General features: G+C 58.0%; 1 protein-coding gene across 3 annotated transcripts in view; it reads right to left on the reverse strand.

Annotated features, from left to right (window-relative positions):
• CARS1 (cysteinyl-tRNA synthetase 1) overlaps nt 1-25,969 on the reverse strand; it is a 44,293-nt gene that overhangs the window by 17,798 nt on the left and 526 nt on the right. For 2 of the 3 annotated variants that reach the window (XM_021685607.1, XM_044919334.1), the window contains exons 2-10: nt 16,773-17,021; nt 12,764-12,855; nt 11,971-12,059; nt 11,398-11,494; nt 10,888-10,986; nt 9,924-10,073; nt 3,170-3,310; nt 2,853-2,941; nt 863-984 (exon numbers count right to left, since the gene is read on the reverse strand). In XM_021685607.1, the coding sequence (XP_021541282.1) occupies nt 863-984; nt 2,853-2,941; nt 3,170-3,310; nt 9,924-10,073; nt 10,888-10,986; nt 11,398-11,494; nt 11,971-12,059; nt 12,764-12,855; nt 16,773-17,021 (1,128 nt within the window). The remainder of the gene's footprint in view (nt 1-862; nt 985-2,852; nt 2,942-3,169; nt 3,311-9,923; nt 10,074-10,887; nt 10,987-11,397; nt 11,495-11,970; nt 12,060-12,763; nt 12,856-16,772; nt 17,022-25,969) is intronic. The other variant, XM_021685608.2, reaches the window with a different exon arrangement.

Raw genomic sequence — 25,969 nt, forward strand, 5'->3', positions numbered from 1 at the left:
GCTCACACCCAGAACCGGGACATCCACACAGGACCTGACGGTGTGACCCCACCCGTGCTCACACCCAGAACCGGGACATCCACACAGGACCTGACGGTGTGACGCCCCCCGCTCACACCCAGAACCGGGGTGTTCACACAGGATCTGACGGTGTGATGCCCACCCCCCCACTCACACCCAGAACCGAGACGTTCACACAGGACCTGATGGTGTGATGCCCCCCGCCCCCCGCTCACACCCAGAACCTGGACGGTCACACAATTCCTGCCTGGCTTGTCCCAGGGCACCTTTCAAAATAACCACATAGAGTTGAGCCCATGGCAGGCAGTCACCGCTGCCCCCACCGCCGTATAAGGAACGGGCGCCTGCTCTCCCCAAATCGTGACGCGCGTTCTGGAACTTGTAAGTAACACACCTTGTGAGTGCACTTCCTCCGTGTGGGGCTATTGAAACAGTGCCTTCAACTGAAACGGCCCCGGGGGTTTCCGGTTGCCCAAAGCGGGAGCTCAGCTGCCGAAGGGGCTGCTGCCGACCCTGTGTGGATGGCTTTTGTGCCCTCGTTCAGCAGGTCACCACCTGCATATTGCTAACACACCAGCGCTGGGTGTCTGACACACGGGTGCACAGCGTGTCCCACCCTGACCCTCAGGTGCTCTCGGCACAACAAACGCCAGCCCTGTGGACCCGGGCCTGAATCTGCTGTGCTTTCAAGATGCTCTTGGATACACTCGCTTTTTTGCTTCTCGTGGAAAGCTCCTAAAATCCCGAGGGAACAAGGCAAGGCTCCCAGGCGCCCAGGGGAGTATGGCCGGGGCTAGGGAGGGGGAAGAAGCCCCCCACCCCATCATCAAGCTCACTTTACCTTCCCCTTCCTGCAGGGCTTTCTGGTCCCCAACAGCCTCAGGCACCAGCTTCCCGTAGGAGTGTCTGTCACTGGAAGCAAACTTCACCGTATCAAAGTAGACGGACCCGTTTGAGGCGTAGCTAGAAAGTAAGAACGAGGTTGTGGGAAAGCGGATGGATTCGAAGACAGCCCAGAGCACCTCACAGGAGGATGACCCGAAGAGCCAAGTGTTACACGGCCCGCGTGCCGCTTCCATCTGCTTTGCCTTCTGCGTCCGGGGCCGGCTTGGCCATTTACCGGTTCTGTGGTGCAGCGACTCACAACCACGGCCGCTGTGCAGGCCGAGCGGGCCTGCCAAGGACACTGCACGCCACGGAAGCCAACTCCTCGCTCGCCAGGCAGCGGGTCCCTCTGCACACCCCCTGCCTCGCGTCCTACGGCCCTGCAGCTCCCGGCCAGTCCCTCGCCTCAGCGACGGCGTGCTCCCGCCAGGCCCTCCCTCTGGCTACATTCTACCCACCTGCCCAGCCAAGGCTCTCTGCCTCCCAGAAGCACTCCAGGTTACTCCAGCCCAGAATGATCTGTCTTCTCCCACCGTGGCCTTGCCCACGGCACTCAGTTTGGCACACGATCTCGTGTCGTCCTGAGTGGTCGTGTTTAGTGGGGCAGAGAGAGGCGCCTGTCACTTCCGGAGAACCTGTGCTGCTCCAGGCCCACACCAGGAGTTCGCCACTCCTCACTTGGTCCAGCAGACGCCACGACTGCCCCACGAGGCGGGAAGCAATCTCCTACAGTGGGGGCGCCACCAACAGGCGCCATGTGCTGTAGACACCACGCTCCCGTTTATGCCTTCATTTCTTGGTGATTTCTGACCGTGCTCACTGCAGACACTTGGACCGTGTTTCCCGCAGACAGGTGGTGCTAGGACCGGAGGCCAGGGCCGGGGCAGTGTGCGGAATCACAGCCGGGCGAAGGGCCCCGAGGGAACCACACCTGCCCTGGGAGATGACTCGGGGACAAGTGCTCTCTGCTCACACAGTGAGGCCGATGCCTCCAGACACCTGGCAAGTCCACGCTCACCAGGCCAGGCCACGTGCTCACGGTCTGAGCTGTGGGCACCCTGGTGGACTGCAGGCAGGGGTTCCCTACAGCACCCCCATCCTGGCCACAGCCCCAGGCCCACCTGGCAGGGCTGGCCCCAGGCCCTGGGCTGCACCAGCAAGTCTGCTGGGGGCTTCAGGGACAGGCTGGGCACAGCCAACACCACCCTCTTGCTCTTCCCGCCTGCCTTGAACAAAGAGATGGCATCGGTACGGCTAAATACCTGTTGGATGGCGACCAACATCAAGGAAAGCCCGGGGAGTTCTCTTACAAAGCAGCCCTGAAGCTGAGGACCCAGCGGCACGGAGGAAAGAGGCCTGCTAGGAGGTCAGTGTGTAAAGGCATGCTACTATGGGGAAGTCGCGGGCTCGACCGTATCCTCCCCAAATTCATACGTACGGTCCTAGCCACCAGCACCTGCCAATGGGAGTGTATTTGGAGACAGGGTCTTCCCAGAAGGAAGGTGAGGTCAGCAGGATGAGCCCTGACCCAGTGTGACCCCTACACATCTATCTGCAGAAGAGGACATCGGGACACAAAAGGAGCCCAAGCAGCCCATGTGCAGAGTGACAAATGTGTGAGAAGTCCGCGAGACGGCCACTGTCTGCACCAAGGAGAGGGGCTGGGATACACCCTTCCCTCAAGGCCCTCAGAGGACCCCGTCCTGCTGGCATGCTGGCGGCCTCAGACATCTGCCGTCTGGAGCTGTGAGCAAATCCGCTTCTGCTGCTTCAGCCGCCTGGTCTGTGGGCTTGGTGACGGCAGCGCCAGGCGCCCACATGCTCAGCGGCACCCACACGCCCAGCAGCTTCCCTGCTCCGCAGCCCCTCTCAGAGACGGAGAGCTGCCTTCCTTGGCAAACCTTCCCCTGAACGGTGCACTGACCCGAGGAGGGCCCTCAGCTCACCCGTAGCCATTGTCCACGATCTTCTGGACAAAGTTCACGATCTCTGGCACATACTCGCTAACGCGGGTTAAGACGTCTGGAGGAAGAACCTGTGGACGGCCAGAGAAGGTCCCAGTTCTTCCTTCAGAAATGTCGGCCTCAGACAAGCACGCCCCAAGAAACCAGCAGAACCAAATGCTGGCAGAGAAGCCCCCTGTGCCCTCGGCTCGCATGTGAAACCGCATTCAGCGAGCGATTAGGAACATGGCCCGGGTGGCGTGAGGCCGTTCGGGCATTGGGGTGCAGAGAGCAAGCATGGGCTCATCGGCCGCACTTACGTTCAGGGCCTCCATGTCTCTGTGGAATTCCTCTTCCCAGAACTTGGGCAGTTGGGAGAAGATAGAATTGTCAGTAACCTCACTGCCGAGGGTGGAGTCCAGCCAGTCAGAGAGCAAGTCCTTTGCTTCTTCCAACAGCACCTGAACAAAAAGAAAGCGAACGTCCACACACACGTACGAGTTGATCACGTAAGACCGCATCTCACGCAGTTGGTCTGCATTAATAATGGCCTCGAATTCAAAGATGTGCGGCCCAGAGTCCTGCTCCACGAAGGGCTGCCATCCCTGCGAGACCACGATGCTCCTGTGAACGGCTCAGCACTAAGACAAACACCAGACCGTGACAGGGAGGTGCAGAGCCACGTTCAGGAGAGCTGACTGCGGCCAGCATGCGGCCGGGCGTCCACGGGACGCTGGAGGTGCTGGTGGTCAGGCGATGGGCAGAGTCCCGTCCCGGAGGGAGGTGTCAAGGCCATGGTGCCCCGACAGTCAGGGGCCATCAACCAAAGAGGCCAGCCCCGTGTCACGCACCACAACAGTGCAGCGTTGGTACAAGACCTGTCCTGTCATTGCAGCACCCACGTCACCTGGGAGAAATGTCCATCTGTGATGGGATGTGAGTGTCATGGCCGCGGCCTGAGCCTTGCAGGCTGCGGGGACCCTGAGGTCCGGCTCTGGAGGAACCGGGGTTTCCAGCACGTGAACTGTAGTGACAGGCACATGGGGACAGGCAAGCGGTCTGCAGTCCACCCGTGGGGGCGAGAGGGCAAAGAACAAAGGGCGGAGGGAGAAAGTGCAGGGAAAGTAGGTGTGGAAGACAAAGGGAGGCCACGCAGGGTGGGCGCGTTTGTACGCATGGCGCTAACAGGGAAGGGGCGGCTCGGGCGTCCCGCCAAGCCCCCAGGGAGAACTGTCCTGCTGACTGTTGCTGGGCTGGCGAGCAGTGACGGGGACCCGCCAAGATGCTTGGGCCAGAGGCGCGGCGCGCTGGAGACTGAGCCCCACGCACAGCCCATGGGCCACCCTCGAGCCCGGCCACCCCACCCTGTGTGCTCACAGCAGGCCCTTCTACTCGGTACCTCACGTCTGGCTATGGAGAAAAAATGACAAGGCACACCAAAAGGCAAAAAGCATCGAAGACAGAGCAGCAACAGAACCCGACGCGGCAGGGCTCCGGCAGCGCTCAGCCCAGCATTCTGAAACGACCAGGACGAACACGCTCGGGGCTCTAATGCATCAGGCCGGTCGACCGCATGCAAGGACGGACAGGCAAGGTGAGCAGACAGAAGGAAGTCTGAGAAAACGGGAAGGAGGCGCCGGAGATCGACGACACTGGGACGGTAATGAAGAACGTCTTTTGGGGTCATCGGTAGAGTGGACGCGGCCGACGGAAGAATCTCGGCGCCTGAGGCCAGCTGAAGAGAAGCGTCAAACCAGACGGTCTGCCTTCTCAGAGACCCAGCGAAACGCAGCAGAATGGCCAAGGACAGCGGGACAAGCACAGAAGGTGCGACGGGTGCTTGTGGGGATGCCAGAGGGACAGGAGGGGGGAAGGAGCAGAGAAACATCTGAACCCCACCGACTGAGAGCCCCCCACTCACAGCAGACCCTGAACCGCAGGCGCAGAAAGCTCAGGGAACCTCAGGCAGGACACCACACCCAGGCATTCCATAGGAAAGCTGCAGAAAATCCCAAAAGGAGTCCGAGGACAAAAACCTTGGCCATAGAGGAACAAAATAAGAACCGCACCCAATTCGTCCTCACAAAGCATGTAAGCAAGAGATGTGGGGGACGCTTCAATGTCGAGAGAAAACACTCACCACCCTTGAACTCTGGACCCTGCGTGCTTATCCTTCAAAAGCAAAGGGAAACAAAAGCTCTCAGGCAGACAAAAATCGAGGGAACTTGTTGCCCGTAGACCTGCTTTGCAAGAAATGTGAAAAGAAGTTCTTTAGCGAGAACAAAAATAATAGAGGTCAGAAACAGGTCTGCACAGTGAGGGAGAGCATCGGAGAGAAGATGCAAAGGTAAAATGAAAACTTCTGTTTTTCCTTTTTTAAGAAAAAGTATTTATGTATTGAGAGAGGGAGAGAGAGTGTGTGTCAACAGAGGGGAGGGGCAGAAGGAATCTTAAGCAGACTCCCCGCTGAGCATGGAGACCGATGTGGGGCTCGATCTCATGACCCTGAGATCATGACCTGAGCCGAAACCAAGAGTCAGGCGCTCAACCGGCTGAGCCACCCAGGTGCCCCAAAACTTTTGTTTTTCTTCATTGATCTAACAAGTAACAGTTTATAGCAAGAACGTTATCAATCTGCACGCTTATGTACATACTTTATGCACACATAGCCCCCCCACCCCAGGTTTTTAGATAGGTAAAATGGACAACAGCAACAACATGAGGACGGGAGGCAGAACTAGATCATTCTGTTACTGTAAAGCACCCCTAGGACCACGCAGTATAGTGTCTTTGAAAGTGGACTGAAATTAGTCGTGAGTGTATATTGCAAACTATAGGGCGACCACTAAAAAAAAGGAAAAAAAAAAAGTATAACTGATATGCCGTAAGAGGAGAAAAAGTGGAATCATGTAAAATGTTCAATCAAAACACAAAAGACAGAAAAAGAGTGGAAGAAATCAATGGGAACAAGGAACAGGGCAGTGAATAAAAAACAAGACACACAGTGTCTAGGAATCCAGCTATCTCCGTACCACCGTGAATGTCAGTGGTCTACATGCACCAGATAAAACAGTCAGGTAGATCAAAATACAAGCCCCAAATGTATGTTGTCCACAAGGAACCCACTTTACATATAAAGACACGTATAAATTAAAAGTAGACGGATGGAAACAAAGGTACCATGCTATCACAAATCAAAATAGACCAGGAGTAGCTTGTTTTAGACAGAGCCAACTTCAAAGCCAGGAGAGTCATCAGGGATAAAGAAGAGCTTGGCCAGACAAAGGGGTCAGTTCTCTAAGACAGCGGTGCTTCTGGTGCATGGGCCCAACGGCAGGGCAGCAAACTAAGTGAGGCAAAAGCAAACAGAACTGCAAGGACAAACAGATGAATCCGTGAAGGTAGTTGGGGACTTCAATACCCCTCCCTTGGGCGTGGACAGACCCCGCAGGCAGGAGATCAGTTAAGGACATAGTTGACCTCAACTACGCGCTCTGTCAGCTGGATCTAATGGACATCTATGGACCACTTGGTCCAATAGCAGCAGAACACACATCCTTCTCAAGCTCACAGGGAACGTTCACCAACACAGACCACAGGCTGGGCCATACAACACGTCTGAACAAATTCAAAAGAACAGAAATCATACATTGTGTCTGCTCTCAGACCACCGTGGAACTGAACTAGAGATCAGTAAGAGAAAGAGAGCTGGAAAGTTCCCACAATGCATGGAGATCAAACAACACACTTCGAAAGAACACACGGGTCAAAGAAGGTATCTTGAGAAAAAATTTAAAAATTTTGAACCAAAATGAAAATGAAAACACACCTTATCAAAATTTGTGAGATGCAGCAAAAGTAGTGCTTAAAGGACATCTATAACACTGGGTGCACAGATTAGAAAAGAAAAAAGGTCTAAAATCAAGCTAATCTAAGCTTCCATCTTATGAAACTAGAAAAAGAGGAACAAGTTAAATCCAAAATGGGAGAAAAGAAATAATAAAAATTAAAGCAGAAAACAGGAAATCAATAGAGAAAAATCAACAAAACCAGAAACTGGTTCTTTGAGAAAATGAATAAAATTGATGAGCCTCTAGCCAGGCTACTACCTAAGAAAGGGGTACTAATACTAATACTAATACCCAAAAGAGGGCCATCACTACAGACCTCACGGAAATTTAAAAACTTAATAAAAAATCACTACACACAACTCTGTGCCCCCAAGTTTGATAACCTGGATTAATGGACCGATTCTTTGAAAGACACAAGCTACCAACACTCACACAAGATGAGCTAGTAAAGAGATTTAATTAAGAATTTATAACTTTCCAAGTGCCTGGGTGGCTCAGTCGTTAACCGTCTGCCTTCGGCTCAGGTAATGATCCCAAGGTCCTGGGATCAAGCCCCGCATCGGGCTCCCTGCTCGGCAGGGAGCCTGCTTCTCCCTCTCCCACTCCCCCCTGCTTGTGTTCCCTCTCTCGCTGTGTCTCTCTCTGTCAAAAAAATAAATAAAATCTTAAAAAAAAAAAAAAGAATTTATAACTTTCCAAAACAGAAATCACCTGATGCAGAGGAGTTCACTGGTGAATTTTACTAAACATTTAAGGAACAAATGATATCAGTTTTCTACAGTTTTTCAGAGGACAGAAGCAGAGGGGCTACTAACTCATTCTATGAAGACAGTATTACTCTAATACCAAAAGCTAAGACATTACAAGAACAGAAATCTACAGACCAGTATCCCTCATGAACACAGATGGAAAAATCCTTAACAACATATTAGCAAATTAAATCCACAAAAGTCCGAAAAAAGGGTGCCTGGGTGGCTCTGTTGGTTAGGCGACTGCCTTCAGCTCAGGTCATGATCCTGGAGTCCCAGGATCGAGTCCCACATCGGGCTCCCTGCTCGGCGGGGAGCCGGCTTCTCCCTCTGACCCTCCCCCCTCTCATGTGCTCTCTCTCTATCGTTCTTCTCTCTCAATAAATAAATAAAAATCTTAAAAAAAAAAAAGTCCGAAAAGAATTACATACCACGGCCAAGTGGGATTTATCACAGGTATGGAAGGCTGGTTCAACAGTATAAAATCAATTAATGTAAATTATTACGTCAACAGACCAAAGAAGTAAAATGCCATAATAGCGTTGCTAGATGCAGAAAAAGCATATGACAAAATCCAACACCCATGCCATCAGTGTGGTTGTGAAGAAGTCACTGCCACACACCGCTCGTGGAGCTCAGCATGCTGGACGTCATCAAAATTAAAGATGTCTGCTCTGGAAAAGACACTGTCAAGAAAACAAAAAGATGAGCTACAGACTGGGAGAAAATACTTGCCAGAGACACATCTGATCAAGGACTATTACCCAAAATATACAAACTCAACAGTAAGAAAACAAACCACCTGATAAAAAATGGGCCAATGACCTGAAAGGCACTGCACCCAAGAAGACACACAGACAGGCAAATAGGCACATGACAAGACGCCCCACATCCAATGTTTCCGGGAAATGCAAATCACAACGAGATACCAGCACACACCTGTTACAAGGGCCCAAATACTCACACTGGCAACACCTGACGCTGGGAAAACCCAGAACCAAAGGAATGCTCATCACTACCGGGGGGAACGCAACATGGTGCAGCTGCTTTGGAAGACGGTGTGTGGCTTCTTACAAAACTACACATACTCTTACTGTATGACCCAGCAGTCATGCTCCTTGGCATTTACCCAAAGGAGCTGAAAACTTATGTCCACACAAAAACCTGCACATGGACATTTCCAGCAGCTTCTTCGCAATTGCCTAAACTTGGAAGCAACAAAGATGCACTTCGGTAGATGGAAAGATAAACAAGCTGCGTTCCATCCAGATGATGGAGTATTATCTAGAACTAAAGAGAAAGGAGCTATCAAGCCATGAAAAGACATGAAGGACCCTAAAACCTATATTCAGTGACAAAAGCCGATTTGAGAAGGCCACGTATTACAGGATTCCAACTCTGTGACATTCTGGAAAGGGAAAACCATGGAGGCAGCAAAAAGATCAGTGGTTTCCGGGGGCTACCACAACTTAGAGGCCGTCAAACCGAGGGAAAGAGACCAGTCATAAAAGGACAGACACCATAGCATTCTATGTGGTCCCTGGAGTCCCCAGATTCATGGAAACAGAGTGGACGGTGGGTGCTGGGGCCGGAGAGACTCAAACAGAGTCTCTATTTGAGAAGATGGAAAGTTCTGGAGACAGATGGTGGGGACGGCTGCACAATAATGTGAATGTGCTTAATACCTTTGAACTCCACACCTAAAAATGGTTAAGATGGTAAATTGTTGGTAACGGGAACGTGACTGCTGTCTGAGGAGAGGGAGAAACAGCTGGGCCCAGGACGCCCATCGAAGGAAGGCCAGCTACCATGAGGGGCCCCACTCGGAAGCACGCTGAGCAAAGCGCTCATCTTCAAGCCCGTGTAGGGGGGACTCTCTCATTAAGCTCAGAACAAGCCCGCGCCAGAAATCCACGCTAAGTGAGGAAGAAAGTGAAAGGAAAGCCTAAGCCGGGCCGAGCTCTGGGGGCATCTCTTCCACGGCCTCCAGATGGACAGACAGCGGTGGCCACACCTTTTCTGGAGCTTCTCGATTCCTGAGTGTTGAAGAGGGTGGCCAGCAGAGGGCGCCGGCGTGAAGGAGAAGGGCCAGGGCCGCCCGCAGGGGAAAGGCTGGAAGAGAGCCAGGCCCCGTGCACCCCGTGCCCTCACCCCGTCTGGGGGCGAACTTCTCCCAGGGGCAGGAGAGCCGGCCCAGGGCGCCCCACAGCCCAGTGCAACCTCAACCTCCCTCAGCTCTCTGCGCCGGTGTGCCACCAAGAAACACAGAAGTGCCGGCTGGAGGACTCTGGAATGACCTGCCACACACACACCAGTGGGCCCCCAGTCCCGTGAGGAGGTGGCGCGGGGGTAGGCGGTAGGTGCCGGGCGGGAGGGCACTGGCCAGCCCCCTCCCGGGCGGCCACAGGCGCGGAGGCGCAGGCTGGGACCCGCGAACAGCGAGCGGGGCTGTGGCGGGCCCGTGGAGACCTCACCTCCACACGGCGGTCGGCCACCTCCTCTGGGAGGTCGCTCTGCACAGCTTTCTCCAGGGGCTCTGCGGCCAGTTTCACTGCGCGCTGAATGCGATCTAGCATCTGCCTTTTGTCAGGGTCCGTGGCCGCGCATAACTTGACCGAAAACAGCTGCAAGCACAGGAGAGGGCGGGCCCATCAGACGCGGCTCAGCACAGCCCCGTGCTCCCCCGGGGGCCCTCGCTGGGGACAAGAAAGCAGTCTGCGTCCCTAAGGGCGTGGGCCCAGCTTCCCCTGAAAGCCTGCTCCCCGCGACCCCCCAGGCCTGGTTCTCTGATGTCACACGCTGTGCTCGGGGTCACGGGGGCGTCACCTGGGGACTTCATGACCGTCACAAAGTCACCCATGACCTGGCAGGCCCACCTCTGGTCGGCCTAAGCCGGCTAAGCTCTGATTTCATTCCTAGTGTTTCTTCTAGAGATAAAACACAGAAGCACACGTAATTACTACTGCAGCTACTAAAATAGTAATTACAGAGCATCAAAGGACTTATTCTAACCTTACTTCGTTAAAACAGTAATTCGTAACACTGTCATTCAAAATGACAATATTATATTGGAAAGAACTGATTTCTTCAAGTTCTGAAAATTTCCAGCACTCCTGATTGAAGGAAGCGGCTTGGTGCAGCGCCTGCGTGGCTGAGACCGCCACACGGATGAGCCCACAGGGGCGTCTGGAGCATCTAACGAGCAAGCATCCATCAGTGCCACCGTTTCGGACTCGGACACTCTCCCGTAAGTGGGAGGCACAGGCCCCCGCCCAAGTGTGTCTTTCCTGGTGACTCTTCCCAGCGGCCAGGGGACACATCGGTCAGAACTCCGGGGCCCCCGATGGGGCTGGCTTTGGTTACTGTGTGGAGCCCACCAAGGACGGCCACGGCTCTCGGGACAGTCAGGAGTCAAGGAGCAGACAGCGAGGGGCCCACCTTCAGGGCGGCGTGAACATCTTCTAGGAGCTGGGCCGCCCGTGGCCGCTTCCCCCGATACTGCTCGAACAAGTAGTTCTGCCGGGCCCTCGTGATGATCTGGAGGGAGGAGAGGGAAACTGGGGGTCGTGCCCCACGAAGCAGGCAGACTCCGAGTCCCAGGCGGCCGCGCCGGGGCTGCTCCCATGACCTTGCTGATCTCGAGGAAATGAGCTGCACCCCCGCCCCCCGCGCCCTCCCCACACAAGAGCACGCGTGACCGCGGGTCCTGCTGCCACGAAGCCCCACGGGCTGACGTTTTATCAACTGGGCCCCTGGACACGAGGTTTCTCCCGGCTTCTATATGACGTCATCAGTATACACCACCAAGCTACCGAGCGGAGGGGACTCATGCCGTGTGCATCAGGTCCAGACCCGAGCTGGGCCAAGGCCCACCTGATCTCATCTACAAATGACGCTTCCTCCTCCCTATCACCCACCGTACTGAGGACGTCCCGGTGAGAGCCCTACCTTGTCGTCCACGTCCGTGATGTTCATGCAGTAGAAGACGTCATACCCAAAGTAGTCACGCAGCACCCTCCGCAGGATGTCGAAGGAGATGTAGGACCTAGAGCGCGGGAAGAGACCTGTCCCACGGCCCGCCACACACCCTGGCCCACGGGGCCACGGCCACGAAAACCAGGGTAAGGCTTCCGCGGCCCCGCACAGGAGCCAGGAGCACCGTGGGGCCAGGCCTGCTCTACGCCTGGGCTCCCGCCAGAGCTGTGGCCTGGGAGAACCAAGGCACGGGGAACAAAACACATGTGTGCATCCCAGGATGCCAGCCACAGGGCAACAGGACAGCGAGCTCATGGCCCCTGCATACTCTCCAACTTTTCCATCATCAATATGGATTACTTATGGAATGAAAATGTTTATCTCAGAAACAGGAAAGGCAAAGTCCAGGACTGATTTTCCTTTCAAATCTCAGGTCCCTGGAGCAGAGTGGAGATCTCGGAAGGGCTGAGATGCTCCCTGTAGGACCCACACCCCCAGACACCCGGGGACCCCGGCCCGTGCTGGGCGCCCGGCAGCAGCCCCTACCTGGCATGCCCCATGTGAGATGCGTCGTAGACAGTAGGTCCACAGCTGTACCACGTCACCCTTTTCCCATGCTGAGGTATAAACACGTCCTTTGTTAAAAATGAAGGAATGACAACCATCAGCCGCGTAAGAGGTGCTGTGCAGGATCACCCCAACCAGCAACAAAGAGCATGGCTGTTTATACAAAATTCAACAAGAACGATTTTGTTTTACTGACAAAAGTCACAGACGTTGGGGGTGGAGGAGCTCAGTTACTCTGGGTGGACTCCCTGAGACCCCTGTCTCCCCGTCCGCCACTGTGCTCACTGATGAAATTCCAATCAGCCCACAGCTGGAGCCCCATGGGCCACGCTGAGGAGAACACACCAAGCAAACCCCGTTCAACTGGGATCCGATCCTGCCTTCTTCCCAAAACCCGGTTGGCTCCCAACCACGTCAGCCAGGGCCCCACTGTGCCTCTTGTGCTTGGCATGCGCGGTGACAACCACCACCTCGTGTCCTCCCCGGAAGCAGGCCGGCACCTGGCCTGGCTCTGAGCGACGCGTGCTCGGGCGCTCCAGGCCCGCAAGCCCACAGGCAGGCTGCCCCTGGGCATGCCCGGTGTCAGAGGTCAGCTGTGCCCCCCACGGGCCATGTGCACAATGCGTGGCAAGAGCTAAGACTTCACTCCCGTCTGGACCGATGGCTGCAGAGCTCGCCCAGATACCAACTCAGTGGTCCGGAAGGGCACATGCGCCCCGCCCCACCCCCCCGCGGCCACCGCTGCACCCCACAGGCCACGCTCCCTCCTTACCTTACTCCGGGTGAGGCTGTTGTAGAGACGGAGCTTGCACGGAGGAGACCCTGCCGGGGGAGACCACTGAGGCTGCCCTCGCCGGCCTTTACCTGCCAAGGCAGAGAGAATGCAAGTCACGCTGCACCCACTTGGTCTTTCTCAACGAACAGGGCTAAGGGTGCGGGTCTCCGTCAGCATCACCCATGTCAAATGCAACGGCGTCTCTATTTTGCTTTGCTCACAGTCTGTGGGGCAGCACAGCTTGGGAGCACCTGTGAGACGTGCTCACACCCACTGCATCCCTTGCTCCCCAAACCCAGGCCCTCCCGGCTGCTTACGGGCACCGTGGTGGACACTGCTTATGGGCCAGGAGGGGGCATGGGCCCTGCAGTGCCAGACTCAAATGCAGCAGACAAGTGGGGGTACTCTACGCCTTGTGGAGGCTTTGTGGGACATGGGCCACTTTCCAGAGCAGTACGGGACTGGCCAGGCCGCAACTAGCTCAGGGCCCCAGAAACTCAGTAACAACAGGCTCCACCCCAGCCCCATCTCCATTAGACGGGGGCAAATGGCCAGCTCCCCCTCAATTCTGGTCCCCACCCCCTGCAACATGTGGATCACTCCCTGACTCGACTGGGACAAGACGCTTGTGGCTTCCAGCTCCACATGGGTGCTTGACCAACTCTGGAACAGTGTGGGGTGGCTCTGTCCCCCGCTGCCTTCCAGGACCCCATATCCTCCCCGCTCCTGCCACCACCACCGTCCCCTCCCCAGCGCTGTCTCGGGGGCTGCCCCTGCGGCTCCATGGTCCCAGGCCCACACTTCCAGATGGACAGAGAGCAGTACTTACGTGGTGGGTGCCTGAGAGCCCGAGAGGGTGTTGCTCCGTCCTGGGCATCTAGCATCCTGCGTCTAGAGCCCAGCTGTGCCCCCCAGCTCTCGCTCACAGAGCCAGCTTTGTGCCTCACTCACAGTGCACAGGCTGGGCCCATGGAAGCCTCCACGCTACCGGACCCGTCTTCCCAAGCAGGGGTCTGCAGCTCACTGAGCTGCCCTCCCGTCCACTCCCCGCCTCTGCCTCTCGTGCTGGATGGCCTGCTGACCAAGACCCCACAGAGCCCCACTCGCTGCTTCCTGCTGGGATCACGGAGCAGTCAGTCCTGGGCTTGGCTGTTTGCCCAAGGTGTCTCATCAGCCACACAGAGGCTGCCTGAAGTGACAGGCGGAGGAGAGCGGAGGAGGAAGGCAGCTTCCGTGTGCATGTCTGCGTGAGCGCGTGCAGGTGGGAAGGGGAGCGGGCAGACAGGGAGAGAGGCAGCCCGCGCTCAACAGGAGCTCCTTACTCTGGGTGGCGGCCAGCAAACGAGGCGGCACAGACTCCGGTGCGTGGGAAGGCCCACACCCTCAATGAGACAGGGGTGCTTATTCCTGAGGTCAGGCGCGCGTCTCACAGGCTCACTTTACATGCAGCAAGTGCCCGTGAAGGGAACTCTCAGTCTGGGACTCAGTGATGCTCAATGTGCTGCAGATGACACCATGCATCCCCTCTCTCACTCACACCCCACAGCTCCTGAGACAGACAACACTGCTATCTGAGCTGAGCGGGGGCATCGGCCAGAGCGGCCACACACAGATGCGAGCCGGAGGACCAGCACTGCTCGTCCTGCGAGGCGGGAAGGCTTGGGGTTCACAGCACGGGAGGCCCATCCAAGAAGACGGGGGGTGGCGGGACGCAGCCGGCGGTGGAGCCCAGGGAGCCTGGCTGCGCCGCAAAGGGCCACCACGGTCACACAGCTGGTGGCAGGCTCGAGGGACTCAGGCAGATATCACATAGGACCCTGGTTTAATGAGGACATTTTCCACTAGTGTTCCCTTACACCATCAGCTGCGCCATGCCCGAGCACGAACATGGCTCACTCAGGACAGCAGCCCACCCGCGACCCTCTACACCCCGACAAGGCTAAGCCGAGTCTCCCCACGCCGTGCCCGCGCCTCCACCCCAGCACTCACCATCCCGTGCACTAACTCCTTGTTTCCGCCTCTGCTTGAACTAACACACATCCCGTTCATCCAACACAGAGCCAGTCCCCTCCAGGCCCCGTCCTGGGCATGGGGCCACTGCGCAGCCACAGCCCCGACCCGATAGAAACGCACACACCGCTTAGGGGCGCTGCGCCCATCCCACCTCCGACAGAGGAGAAACGCTCCCCCAGGACACGGGTGGGGCAGAGAGGGGTGCCACACTGTGCCGCCCCGACAGCCACGGGGCCTGAGCCCCCTGCCGGGGGGCTGGGACCCACAGCGGCACAGGGGTCCCTGGCGGGAGGGGCAGCACTCCAGACACTGACCGCAGGCCAGGCCCTGGGCGGAGTGGTCCCTCTGTGCCGCGGCCGTGAGGGGTGCTGATGGGACTGGGAGGCGGCAGGGACAGGGGCCGCCCCACTTTCTGTGCCTGAGAGGGTGGCTCGGGCTCTGAGGCCCACAGCCCGGGGAGGGACACGGAGGGACAGACCGGGCGCCAGCAGCAGGGGCAGCTGTCATGGGCACCGCCGCTGGGACGGGCTCGGAGGGAGTGGGGACAGGGTGCCGGGAAGCGGGGGGCTGGGAGAGACAGTGCTCGTGCCCGGGACAGGACATCAGACCCTGAACGGAGCAGTGCTCAATTCTGGCAGCAACAAGCGGGCCAGCAGGTGCTCGGTTCCTGTGCTCCCAGGGACGTGGGAGAGGGTCCCGGGAGCGGCCCCGCTTGCAGGCCACCCGCGGCCATGGGCCGGGCACACGAGGGGACTTGCAGGCAGAAGGAGTCAGGAAACGTTATGGGTGCCAGCCAGGGTGCATCTCTCCTTGCCCCCCAGCCAGCCTAGCCTCGTCAACGCACAGGGCGGCTCTCTGCCTCCGGTGGCCCTTCCTCTGCACGGCTAAAAGGCACCGGCTTGTTCTCTAGACAAGGTCCTAGATGGACCACGAGCCAGGCCGCTCCAAGGCTGGGAGCCCCGGATGTGCCCTGACCTCCGCCCCTGCACGCTGTGTCTTAGGAGCTGGGACCCAGAGAGACGACATGGCACCTGACACCATGGACATCAGCAGGGTCACCGTGCCCATGGAGGAGACAGTGTACCCACAAAGGTCCCACCCTGGGCTGGGGAAGGATTATCCAGAAAACCAAATCACACCCCACTCGGGGGGAAACGATGCCCCCACCTCCGCCTGTTCCGGCAGGGGACCCAGCCCAGGAGAGCGGCGTAGGTGCTGGGCGATGCTCCAACGCCCCACCTGAAGGAGTATGGAAAAGCCCCCAGGAGGCTGCCCCGCCCTGCGAGGATCAGCAGAGGCAGCAGGCGGCCCACCCCTCCCACGAAGCCGCGCGACCGCCCAAGCTGAGCTGCTCAAGGGCATCGGGCGACTGTGGGACGAAGCACCCAGGGGTTCATCGCAGGAGAGAAACCACACAGGGCCTGAGCCCTCGGATGTTCCAGAAGGACCCCGAAAGTAACCGCCGTCACCTGTCAGACACGCCAGCACCCACAGGCTGCAGCTCAAGCTCAAAGTTGAGAACTGACTTCGTTCTGATTTTCAGAGACTTCAGTGACTGTTAACATAACATGTTAATTACGTGGCGGACACACACACACACCGCGGCGCATGGACAGAATAAAGGAGAAGAAGCCAGTCAAAGTAAAGCCAGGCCAGCAATTAGGTGTAATGCCAGGCTGGAGCCTGTGCCCAGGCCCCCCCAGCCCCCCCAGCCCCCCCACGGGCGGCACGCTCTGGCGGCGGCTCTGCACCACGGCCCGGGCAGCTCTGTCACAGCGGCCACGGGCAGGCGTGACCCGCACGGGCTGACTCCTGGGCAGAGTCTGTCCTGACCTCCACTTGGGGCGCGCGGGCCGGGCTGCCAGGCCACGTGCTCACACGCGGGGACAGGAGCAGCCCTGCGGGGTCTGCTGCCAGCTTCGGGGCCCTGACCTTGGAGGTGGCCGCCGGCGGGAGAGGTGCTACCAGCCGGGGAACTCACTCCGCTACTCACTTGCTTGGCGCCCACAGGGCTCGCCTCTGCCGCAGGGGCCACCCAGGATCGCTTCTATGTGCCTGAACCACCGAGCCACGTGGAAGAGGCGCGTGTCAGCGGGAGGGGCCGAGAGCTGCCTGAACACATCCACGTCCGCCTGGGACAGGGAGTACCCCCGGACATAGCTACGCGTGCTGAGGTGCTCGTTCAGGGCCTGCACCCTGGCTGTCTCGTCCCTAATGCTCAGGATGGACCTGTAGGCAGGAGCTGCAAAGACAGAGGCACACAGCGTCAGTCGGGGGCCCGGGGGCCTTGGGCCGGAGTCCAGACACGTGCAGGGCTTCCCCGCGTACGGAACGTCTGAGCAGGCCAGTGGCTGCCGGGGCTGCTGAGGGGCGCTGGGGAGAGACGAGTGGGGTTCCAAGTCGCGGGGACGGGACAGCTCTGGAACAGGACAGTGGAGCTGCACAGCACCGGGGTGGGCGGGGGAGCTAAGTACCATCGCACCGTGCCATCTCCGTGCGACTGCAACCGTGAACTTGACGTTATGTGAATTCTGCCTCAACTGAAGGAAAACCCTCCGGGCCCACAGCCCCTTCTCAGCAGCAGCAACCTCCCAGGCCCAGTGGGCGCCGAAGGCGGGTGAGGACACAGGACGCTCGGGCCAAACCCCCGCACCGGCATGGGGTCCAGCAGCTGAAGGCTGTGTTTCTGGGATCAGAGCCCCGCCCCCGAGAACACCTGCCGCAGGCCCTGCCCACCCCACTTAGAGCAATTACTGGGAGGACTAGCATTGTGAGTATGTCTCTCCTCCAACCCAGAAGGGACTTCCCGCGACCTGCAGACCACTCCTCCAACATGGAACCATCAGGAAGGATGGGCCCCCTCTCCCATCTCTGTGGGAGGACAGAACCCTACCAGCCAGCAGGCACAGCTGGCCGGAATGGCCTTGGCACTCACCAGCCCTCCGTGATTGCTCACCTCCTCCGCGGTACTGAGTTCTGCTCACCCCTCCCACCCTCTTCTCCCCTGGGAGCCACTGCCTGTCACCCCTTCACGTCCCCGGTATCAGTCACTGGGTAGAACCTGTTCTGACCATGCCAACTAATGCCCAGCTGTGTCTACCTCTGGTGTGGGGGGTTCAGGGACAGGAGCTGCCCCGAGCCTGAGCCAAGGGCACAGAGCCAGCCCCACCCTGGAACAGGGAGGCAGGGGCCAGGCTGGGGCACTGAACCGAAGACCCTTTAGCCTCGGGAAGGAGCCTGGTACCCCAGCCCATGAGTCTGACTGAGCTGCATCTAAGCCTTGACCATCCCGGTTGGGTTTTTTCCCTTAATTTTCTGAGCAAACCATGGAGAAGGGACCAGTGCTCATTCGCTTCCACAGACACGCTCCTGGCCTGGGCCCCCCTTGGGGCGGGGAGGTACGAGCCCGTCCCCTCTCTCCGCCGGTGCCCCTGCCCTTCCAAGCTAGCTGCCTGCCACTACAAGGTCACTGGGTCGCCTGATCCACAGCAAGGACAGCTGCAGGCAGGGGTGACGGGGCCCTACACAGCCCCGGCCCCCTTCTTCCCCATCCGGGCGTGCCTGCCCGGTACAGGAGCCCGAAAATCACCCCAGCGCCCACCCAGGCAGACAGGGCAGCATGAATGTGGAGGGCCTGTGCGCACACAAAAGGCCTTTCTGCACTTGCTTGCACCGCAGGCCAGGCCCCCCGCACACTTCCGGACGCAGTGCCATCAGCAAGGACGAGGTGGAATGAACTGGCAGAAGGATGAAGGCCCGCGGCATTTTCCAAGCAGCCGGCACGCAACATGGCCTGCTTCTCGGGGATGTCCTGAACCCCGAGCTCTTCACGCACAGGAAAGGGGTGGGCACCCAGGGTAAAAGTCCTCCTTGAGCCCTCAAATGAATGCTGTGCTTAAAACACAGGCTTTCCCCAAAGCCCACGTGCTTCCTTCCCCAGCGCACCCCCAGGAGGGCTCTGGCTCATGCGACCCCGTCTGATCCGCCACCCACTCCCCAAAGCCACACCCTTCCGTCTCGGCCGGAGTCCTGCCCCTCACGAACTACCCTTGCTGAGGGCACAGCCAAGCCGCCAGCCGGTCCGGGAGCCCCATCTGCACACACGTCCGGAATGCAGCCCTTGTCACCCACGGCTGCCACACAGGGGCCCAGCCCATCATCTCTGTGACGCAGGCTCCCCCATGGGCAGGCGAGAGTGGACTGCTGACAGGTGCAAGATCACATCCCCCCTCCTCGTCCTCCAGACCACCCCCACCTCACAGGGAACCCCCCCCAGGCCTGACTTCAACCCCGCTCACTCCACAAGAGCGTGGCCTGTTCTTTTTGGGGTCTCTCATCCCACTGTCCTTGCCTGCCTGGAATGCTCCCCCAGACATGGCCGGGCTCCTGCTCTTCCTCAGGGCTCTGCTGGGTGTCTTCTTTCCGTCAGGTCTCCCTGGATGCTGTTCCAACCAGAGCCCGGACCCCCTTCCTGCTTTCTTTGTCCTCACGCCACTTCTTTATGTCTGCCCCACACCCCACTTTATTCACTCAGCATATACCTTCAGCATCTAGAGGTAAGCCCAGAACATTCTAGACACTCAACGCATTCGCTGCATGAACAGGTGAGCAAGCAGCAGAATGGGAGCTCACAGGGCAGCCCTGCCTGAGGGGCTGGGGGTCACCCGCTGTGTCAGGGCCTCAGGGGCCCTCTCCCAGGACACAACCCACCCACCCACACAGCACACGGCAGCAACCAGATTTCCCATAGGCTGAGTCTAAAGTTGCTTTGAACCCCGAAGGGCTTGCCCAGCCAGAGCCCTGCTGCCCAGAGGTGCACACCTACAGGGGATGTTGCTTTTGTTCACTCTAGACCTACAAGGAGAACAAGCCACTTTCCGTGTCCACTCTTGGGATTGTTGAAGCAGAGAGAGACCCGGAGGCGGCCCCCTCTCTGCTGAAGGTGCCAGTGCCCCCCGCTCTCCCTCCTTCCCTTGAGCAGGTGGCTCTGAGGACCCAGCCCAAGGGCTCTCGGGGAGTGGCCCCTGCATCCCTGCTGCTCAGATTCAGTTCCAGGCGGGTCTGTGCCCCCCGCTCTACTATCGAGGGGCCTGCCTTTGTGACCCCGCCTCACAGTCCCAGGCGGGGAATCGGGCTGGAGGTGAAACCCAGGGAGAAGGGAGGCCGTGCTTGCCTGAGAGCTCCAGGAAAGCCTAACTCTAAGTATCAGGCTTCTTGAGCATTTCCCGCACAGCATCTTGCTCTCAGGGAACTTCTACTTCACCTGGCCAGCTGCCTCCGACAGCTGAGCGGCCTGTCAGGCGGCGGTTGGCACGCTCTCTCGGTGAAGATTAAGTCCAGTAAGATGAAGGACAGGACCTGCCAGCGGTGTGGGCAGAGCTGGGGCAGGCTCTCCTGCAATCTGCCGTCCTCCCCGCGCCGGCCCTCAGCGCTCCCTGTCCCCGTCTCCTGTACAGCCACCCTGCCACCGAGCCCCGGGAGGGCGGGCAACGGAGCGAGGCCAGTCCACTCTGATCCGGCCCGCCCCGTCTCCCCCAAGAGCAAGCAGACAGGGACACACACCTCTCGCTCGGACCGTGTTCTAGTGAACAAAGCAGACCCCCAGGCCCGCGCCCAACGTCGAGCGGGCTTACAGCCGATTGGTATTTCCCGCTTTTTTCCCCACGTGTCCTCCAATAAGTATACGCTATTTTTAAAATAAGTACAACAGGTCAAATGTCCCACCCACCATGCTGGCTTTAAAACACTGGCGAGGGACTTAGGGAACTCTTGAGCTGCAGGGCGGCGGCTGGGCAGGGACTTAGGGAACTCTTGAGCTGCAGGGCGGCGGCTGGGCAGGGCGCTGTACCATGGCAGTGCCGGGGCTCGGTGCCGGGGCTCTAGTGCTGTGGTTCGGCGCTGGGGCTCAGTGCTCAGGCTCGGTGCTGGGGCTCAGCCCTTGGGCTCAGCGCTGGGATGCAGTACTGGGGCTCAGTGCTGGGGCTTGGTGCTGGGGCTCAGTGCTGGGGCTCCGGGCCTTCTCTCCGCCTCCGTCATACAGGCTCAGAACAACACACGCCTCGTAAAAGCCACTGCGTCTTGTGAAATTACACCTGGCACACAGCCAGGCCCCAGTTTGCCACTTATTATGCTTGCCCTGTGTCATTATTATAATGGCCCCTGGAGTCAGAGCCTACACACGCATTTAAAATCCACCGTCCGGAGCAGCCGAGGCCGTCGCAAGGGAGGGATCTTCTCGGGATGGGCAGGTGCAGTGCCAGACGGAAGGCCCCCGGGCTGCGGGAGGGGCAGTCCCTGAGCTGCGACTGTAGCCGGCACTCAAGCGTGTCTTGAGGAAACCAACAAGACCAAGTCAGCTTTGAAACGGTCATGGTTTTGGCCAGACCCCCGAGGCGAGATCAGATGGGCGGGTGGGTACGCAGGAGCCGCACGTGAGGCGGTGGCCCTCGCTGAGGCGGCAGCACGTGCTGGTGCACACGCCGGCCCTCGCCGCTGTGGAGGGCACGTCCGCCTCCAGGTCAGCCTGCGGCGGCCGTGCTGCTCAGACAAACGCCAAGGGAGAGACACCTACTGATCACAGGAATGTCATTACGTGCGTATCCAGTTTGGATTGATCTGTTATCCAGTTTCTCCAATTTAAGCAGCCGAAGCCTTTATAAAACATTTCCCGAGATCACACAAACAGAACAGCCAGGCAATCTCTCAGCACGGGTATCGAACCAAAAACCACATGATATGAACTGCAGTCCTGACAGGACGAAGCGCGTCACCTCTCCCTCTCCTCGGTCCCTGTCGCCAGCATTTAAACCTGCCTCTGTCTTCCTCCTCTGCTCCAGGCCCAGTGCATCTGCCGGGCCCACCGGAACCCTTCAGAATCAGAACCTGGGGGGTGAGGTGGGCCCACAGTGGGTACCTACACCAGCTCCTCGGGGGCCCCTGTGCTGGCCCAGGACCTGCAGACCTCCATGTGCTAAGAGCCCCAGGCAGCTTGCTGAAGGGCAGACCCCTCGCAGCAGGCCTAACTTCCTCATAAGCTCCCAGGCCAGGTCTGTCTGTTTCAAAGACCAGCCTGGGCTTCGGGAGGTGAGCACCCCTCACCCACTCCCTGGCACTGCATACATGGCTAAGGACCACTCTGGGCCTCATCCTGCAGTGCTCCGCACACCCAGCCCTACAAACCACGCCCCTTCCACAAACACTCCTCTGGCTCCCCTGGTTGCCCTCCTGCAGCGCCCCCCTCCTGGGTCCCCTCCACACTGTTTCCTGTCGGGATGCTCAGCTGCCCAAGTGGCTCTCAGAAAGGGGACTGGACAAGGTTTCCCAAACGTATCCCTTCTCCACATTGAATCTCGGAGAGCAGAGAGGCGCGTACACCCCTACTCTCCACCACCTGAGGGAATGCCACCCACTCCCAGAGCCCAGGGTGTCCTCCCACAGGCCAAGGGCTCCTGACGTCTCCTCCAGCGCCCTCTCCTAAGCACCAGCCCCTCAAGTCCGACTATCACTCATCCACGGGCATCCCTAGGCATCGTGCCTTGCCCCCCAGACCTGGGCGCAGGTCCCGGGGAGCGGCATGGCCATCGTCCCCTACTGGGCTAAAGCTTGGGTGCTCAGCTCTTACCCCCACACCACCCACCTCCAGCACCAGCCCTGGTCCCTGAGCCTGCCCCTCTCATGCCACGGCTGCCATGGCTGCCGCTGTCCTGCTCCGCCTGCACGTGGGGGAGGGGCAGATGATCTTTCCAAAACCCAAAGGCAAGACCTAAACTCCAAAGATGTGCGCAAGGTCCTTGCACACCCGGCCCTGCGGCCGATGTCTGGCCCTCCTCCGCCCCCTGGCCTCAGGAACCTGGGGGAAAGCAGTGCTCTCTGCCAGGAATCCCCACTCCGCTTTCTTCCTTGGGGCTCAGCCTCCACCCCACTTGGGATCTGGCCTGCCCCCCCTTCCTCAGGAGCAGAGTGCTGGGGGCTCCATCTCCGGGCCCTGGGCCTGGCCAGCAGAACACTGCCCACTGCTGCCGCTTGCAGGTCTGGCCCGGCGGAGCCGCCCCTGTGGTTCCCCACACCCTCATCTTGCCCGTGGGCTGGCTGGCAGAAAAGGACGCCGCTGAGGTTCTGTCAGCTCACAGTCACAGAGCTCGTACTCTGAACAAGCTTGCAGTTCTCGGCCCACCGAGCAGCACATGCTCTGGGACGGGACCAAGGAGGGAGGCCATCCGTTCCAGCCCACCCCGACATTGACCTGTCTTACGGGTCTCGCCCTTCACTGGTGTAACCCACCTCCCTACTGGATGGAAAGCCCCGGAGAAGCTGAGACAGATCGCCCTCGTCTGTGGTTGGACCTCCGGCACCCAGCACTGCCTAGCAAAGCAGGTGCTCAACGTATACTTAGTGAGGAAATAAATATCTAAGTAAATCTTTGTGAACTGCTCCGGGACACTTTTCCACTGACATGGACGATATAATGCTCTCCCCTGGCGCTTTCACTTTCCCGCGTCTTTCACAGACCTTTCATTAGAATCACAGTCTGCTGCCCGGGTAATGAGAGGGCAGCCAGACGGCACCGTTGCCACCACGACATTGAGATGGCTTAAGCTCCACCCCAAGGGCACCATCTCTTACACTCTTACATAAAAGTAAATACTCGCAAACATGGAAACACAAGTTCAGAGATAAGCAAACATTTGTAGTCTATAAATACGGATGTTTCATTTTTCTTCGGGAAAATGCAGCAAAGCCTATTGGCTTTATCTCGTGTACCCTTACACACACTCTGGACTGGGGGCTCTAGCTGTTATTCTGAATGGAATCATTCAGATTATCATCAAAAGCAGCACAGGATGGTGGCTGAGATCCCCGCTGCGGTCAAACTGCCAGGGCTGGAAGCCTGGCTCGGCCTCCGGCTAGCTGTGTGACCCTGGACAAATCACGCAACTTCTCAGAATGTCAGGATTTCTCGCCTGGACAGGCAGATAAGGGCAGTATCGACCACAAGGTTGCTCTCAGGATGAAGCCACAACAGATGCATTTAGACGGATGCCTGGAGAAGAAAAATGCTAGCTATACGAGGGTTACAAAGACCCTTTGAAGTACTGAGCATAAAGAATTAAACAGCAAGTTTGACACAAAACCACTGAAGACTGCCTGGAGCCTGCAGCACAAGGCCTCTGAGAGGAGCTCCGTGCGGCCAGGCATCCTCAGAGAGGGGACTTGTCTTTCTAAAGCAAGCGGAACCTGGAATGGGAGGCGCACCTTCGAGCAACAAAGGAGAAGCTGCAAAACCAGTGTCAGCACAGGGAACCACACAGATGTTCTGAATCTAGGAAGAGCTGAAATGGGAAGAATATTCTAAACGAGGATGTCCTTGAAAAGCCTGGGGAGGGCACCTGGGTGGCTCAGTCGGTTGGGTTGAGCGTCTGCTTCGGCTCAGGTCATGATCCTGGGGTCCTGGGATCAAGCCCCATGTCGGGCTCCCTGCTCAGCGGGGAGTCTGCTTCTCTGCCCCTCCCCTGGCTCATGCACACTCTCTCTTTCTTGCTCGCTCTCAAATAAATAAATAAAATCTTAAAAAAAAAAAAAAAAAAAAGCCTGGGGAGATGGTCACTTTTGATGAATCCAACCTTAGGAATAAAAAACTTTCAGAAACTGGAAACCAAGCATATCTACAACTCTAGCACCCATACACACCCTTTCCTATTTGATTTTATTTCCTGTTTCCTCAGGGGATGACCACAGGTTCTCGACCTCGGAGGAAGCCTAGGGACAGGTGGGTGGGGGGCACCAGGAAAGGAAGAGCAGGTGGGCTGCATCCTGGGCCCAAGCACTGGCTGAGAGGTACTACCCTACAGCACAGGACTAGAAAAATCCATCAGCTGTCCAGACAAACTGGGGGTTCAATTCCAATCTATAGAGCAATCTCCAAAAACAGGCCAATTCTTACCAAGCCTCCAAACACCTGACTTTCTAAAGCAATTAAAAGAAAAAACCCAACATGTCATTTATGTCCACAAATGAAACAGAACCACGCTTTCATTAAAAAACAAAAAAGAACAGAGAAACAAGCTCCAGGTTTCAATCCAGACACACAGCGTCTGTCCTGTGCCAGGTGCTACTCTAAATCCTTTCCAAGGGATGACCCCTTAAGGGTCCACATCCTCTGAGGTGGCACGCTTGGCCCCCCGTGCTCTGAGAAAGGGGCAGAGGGGCGCCTGGGTGGCTCAGTTGTAAAGCGTCTGCCTTCGGCTCAGGTCATGGTCCCAGGGTCCTGGGATCGAGCCCCACATCGGGCTCCCTGCTCTGCCAGAAGTCTGCTTCTCCCCTCTCCCACTCCCCCTGCTTGTGTTCCCTCTCTCACTGTGTCTGTCAAATAAAATCTTTAAAATTAAAAAAAAATTTAAAAAAAAGAAAGGGGCAGAGCTGGGAGCCCAGGCGCGCCACACCGGCTCCGGACTCAGGGCGGTGACCATGCTGCTGTTTCACTGGAGGCGGGGTGGACTTCTCAGGCTGCCTGGCTCTAGGGAAGGTGGGGACAGTCCTGGCATCCAGGCACGCCTGTCGGGGGAGGTACAGTGAGCCTGGTATGTGGGTGCTGGTGTGGGGCAGCAGCCCGTCATGTGGGTGCCTCCCACGTCACAGGGTTACCCAGGTGGTCGGAGCTCCCCACTTGGGGGCCCAGAGCACCCAGAGGCAAAGGGGACACACACAGCCTAAAGTGTGGGCAGGCTGGAACACTCACACATCATTTTCACCAGCCAAGAGCAGTAAAACTCTAGGTCAGTAATCTCCAGACGGGAATCCCGGTGACAATCTCTCGACTTGCCAGAAGTCACAGCCCTACTTGCGGGTCTGTGGGAAAAGATCCAGCGCTCTTCCAAGCTGGCCTGCGGACGCGTTGGTCCACGCGCTGGTGACATCAGAGCCCGGGGTGGGCAGAGCTGCGCCCTGAGCCTCCCAGGAGGCAGGCAGTAAAGTGGGGTAATAACGCACTGATCAAGCAGAGCCCAATGGCCACTGTGTGTGGAGCCCCAGATGAAAGCCTTCATAAAACCCGACGCCTTTCATGTGGGTGTCTGCGAACCCCAGCTTCTTTCGCCCACCCCGGCTTCCTGCCAGGCTCGACGCCAACTGAAACAACCCCGGGGCTCTGCCTGTCCCCAGAGTACAGCTGGGGACAGGGGGGCGCCAGATCCC

Source organism: Neomonachus schauinslandi, chromosome 11 (genome assembly GCF_002201575.2).
Source record: "Neomonachus schauinslandi chromosome 11, ASM220157v2, whole genome shotgun sequence".
NCBI lineage: Eukaryota > Metazoa > Chordata > Mammalia > Carnivora > Phocidae > Neomonachus > Neomonachus schauinslandi.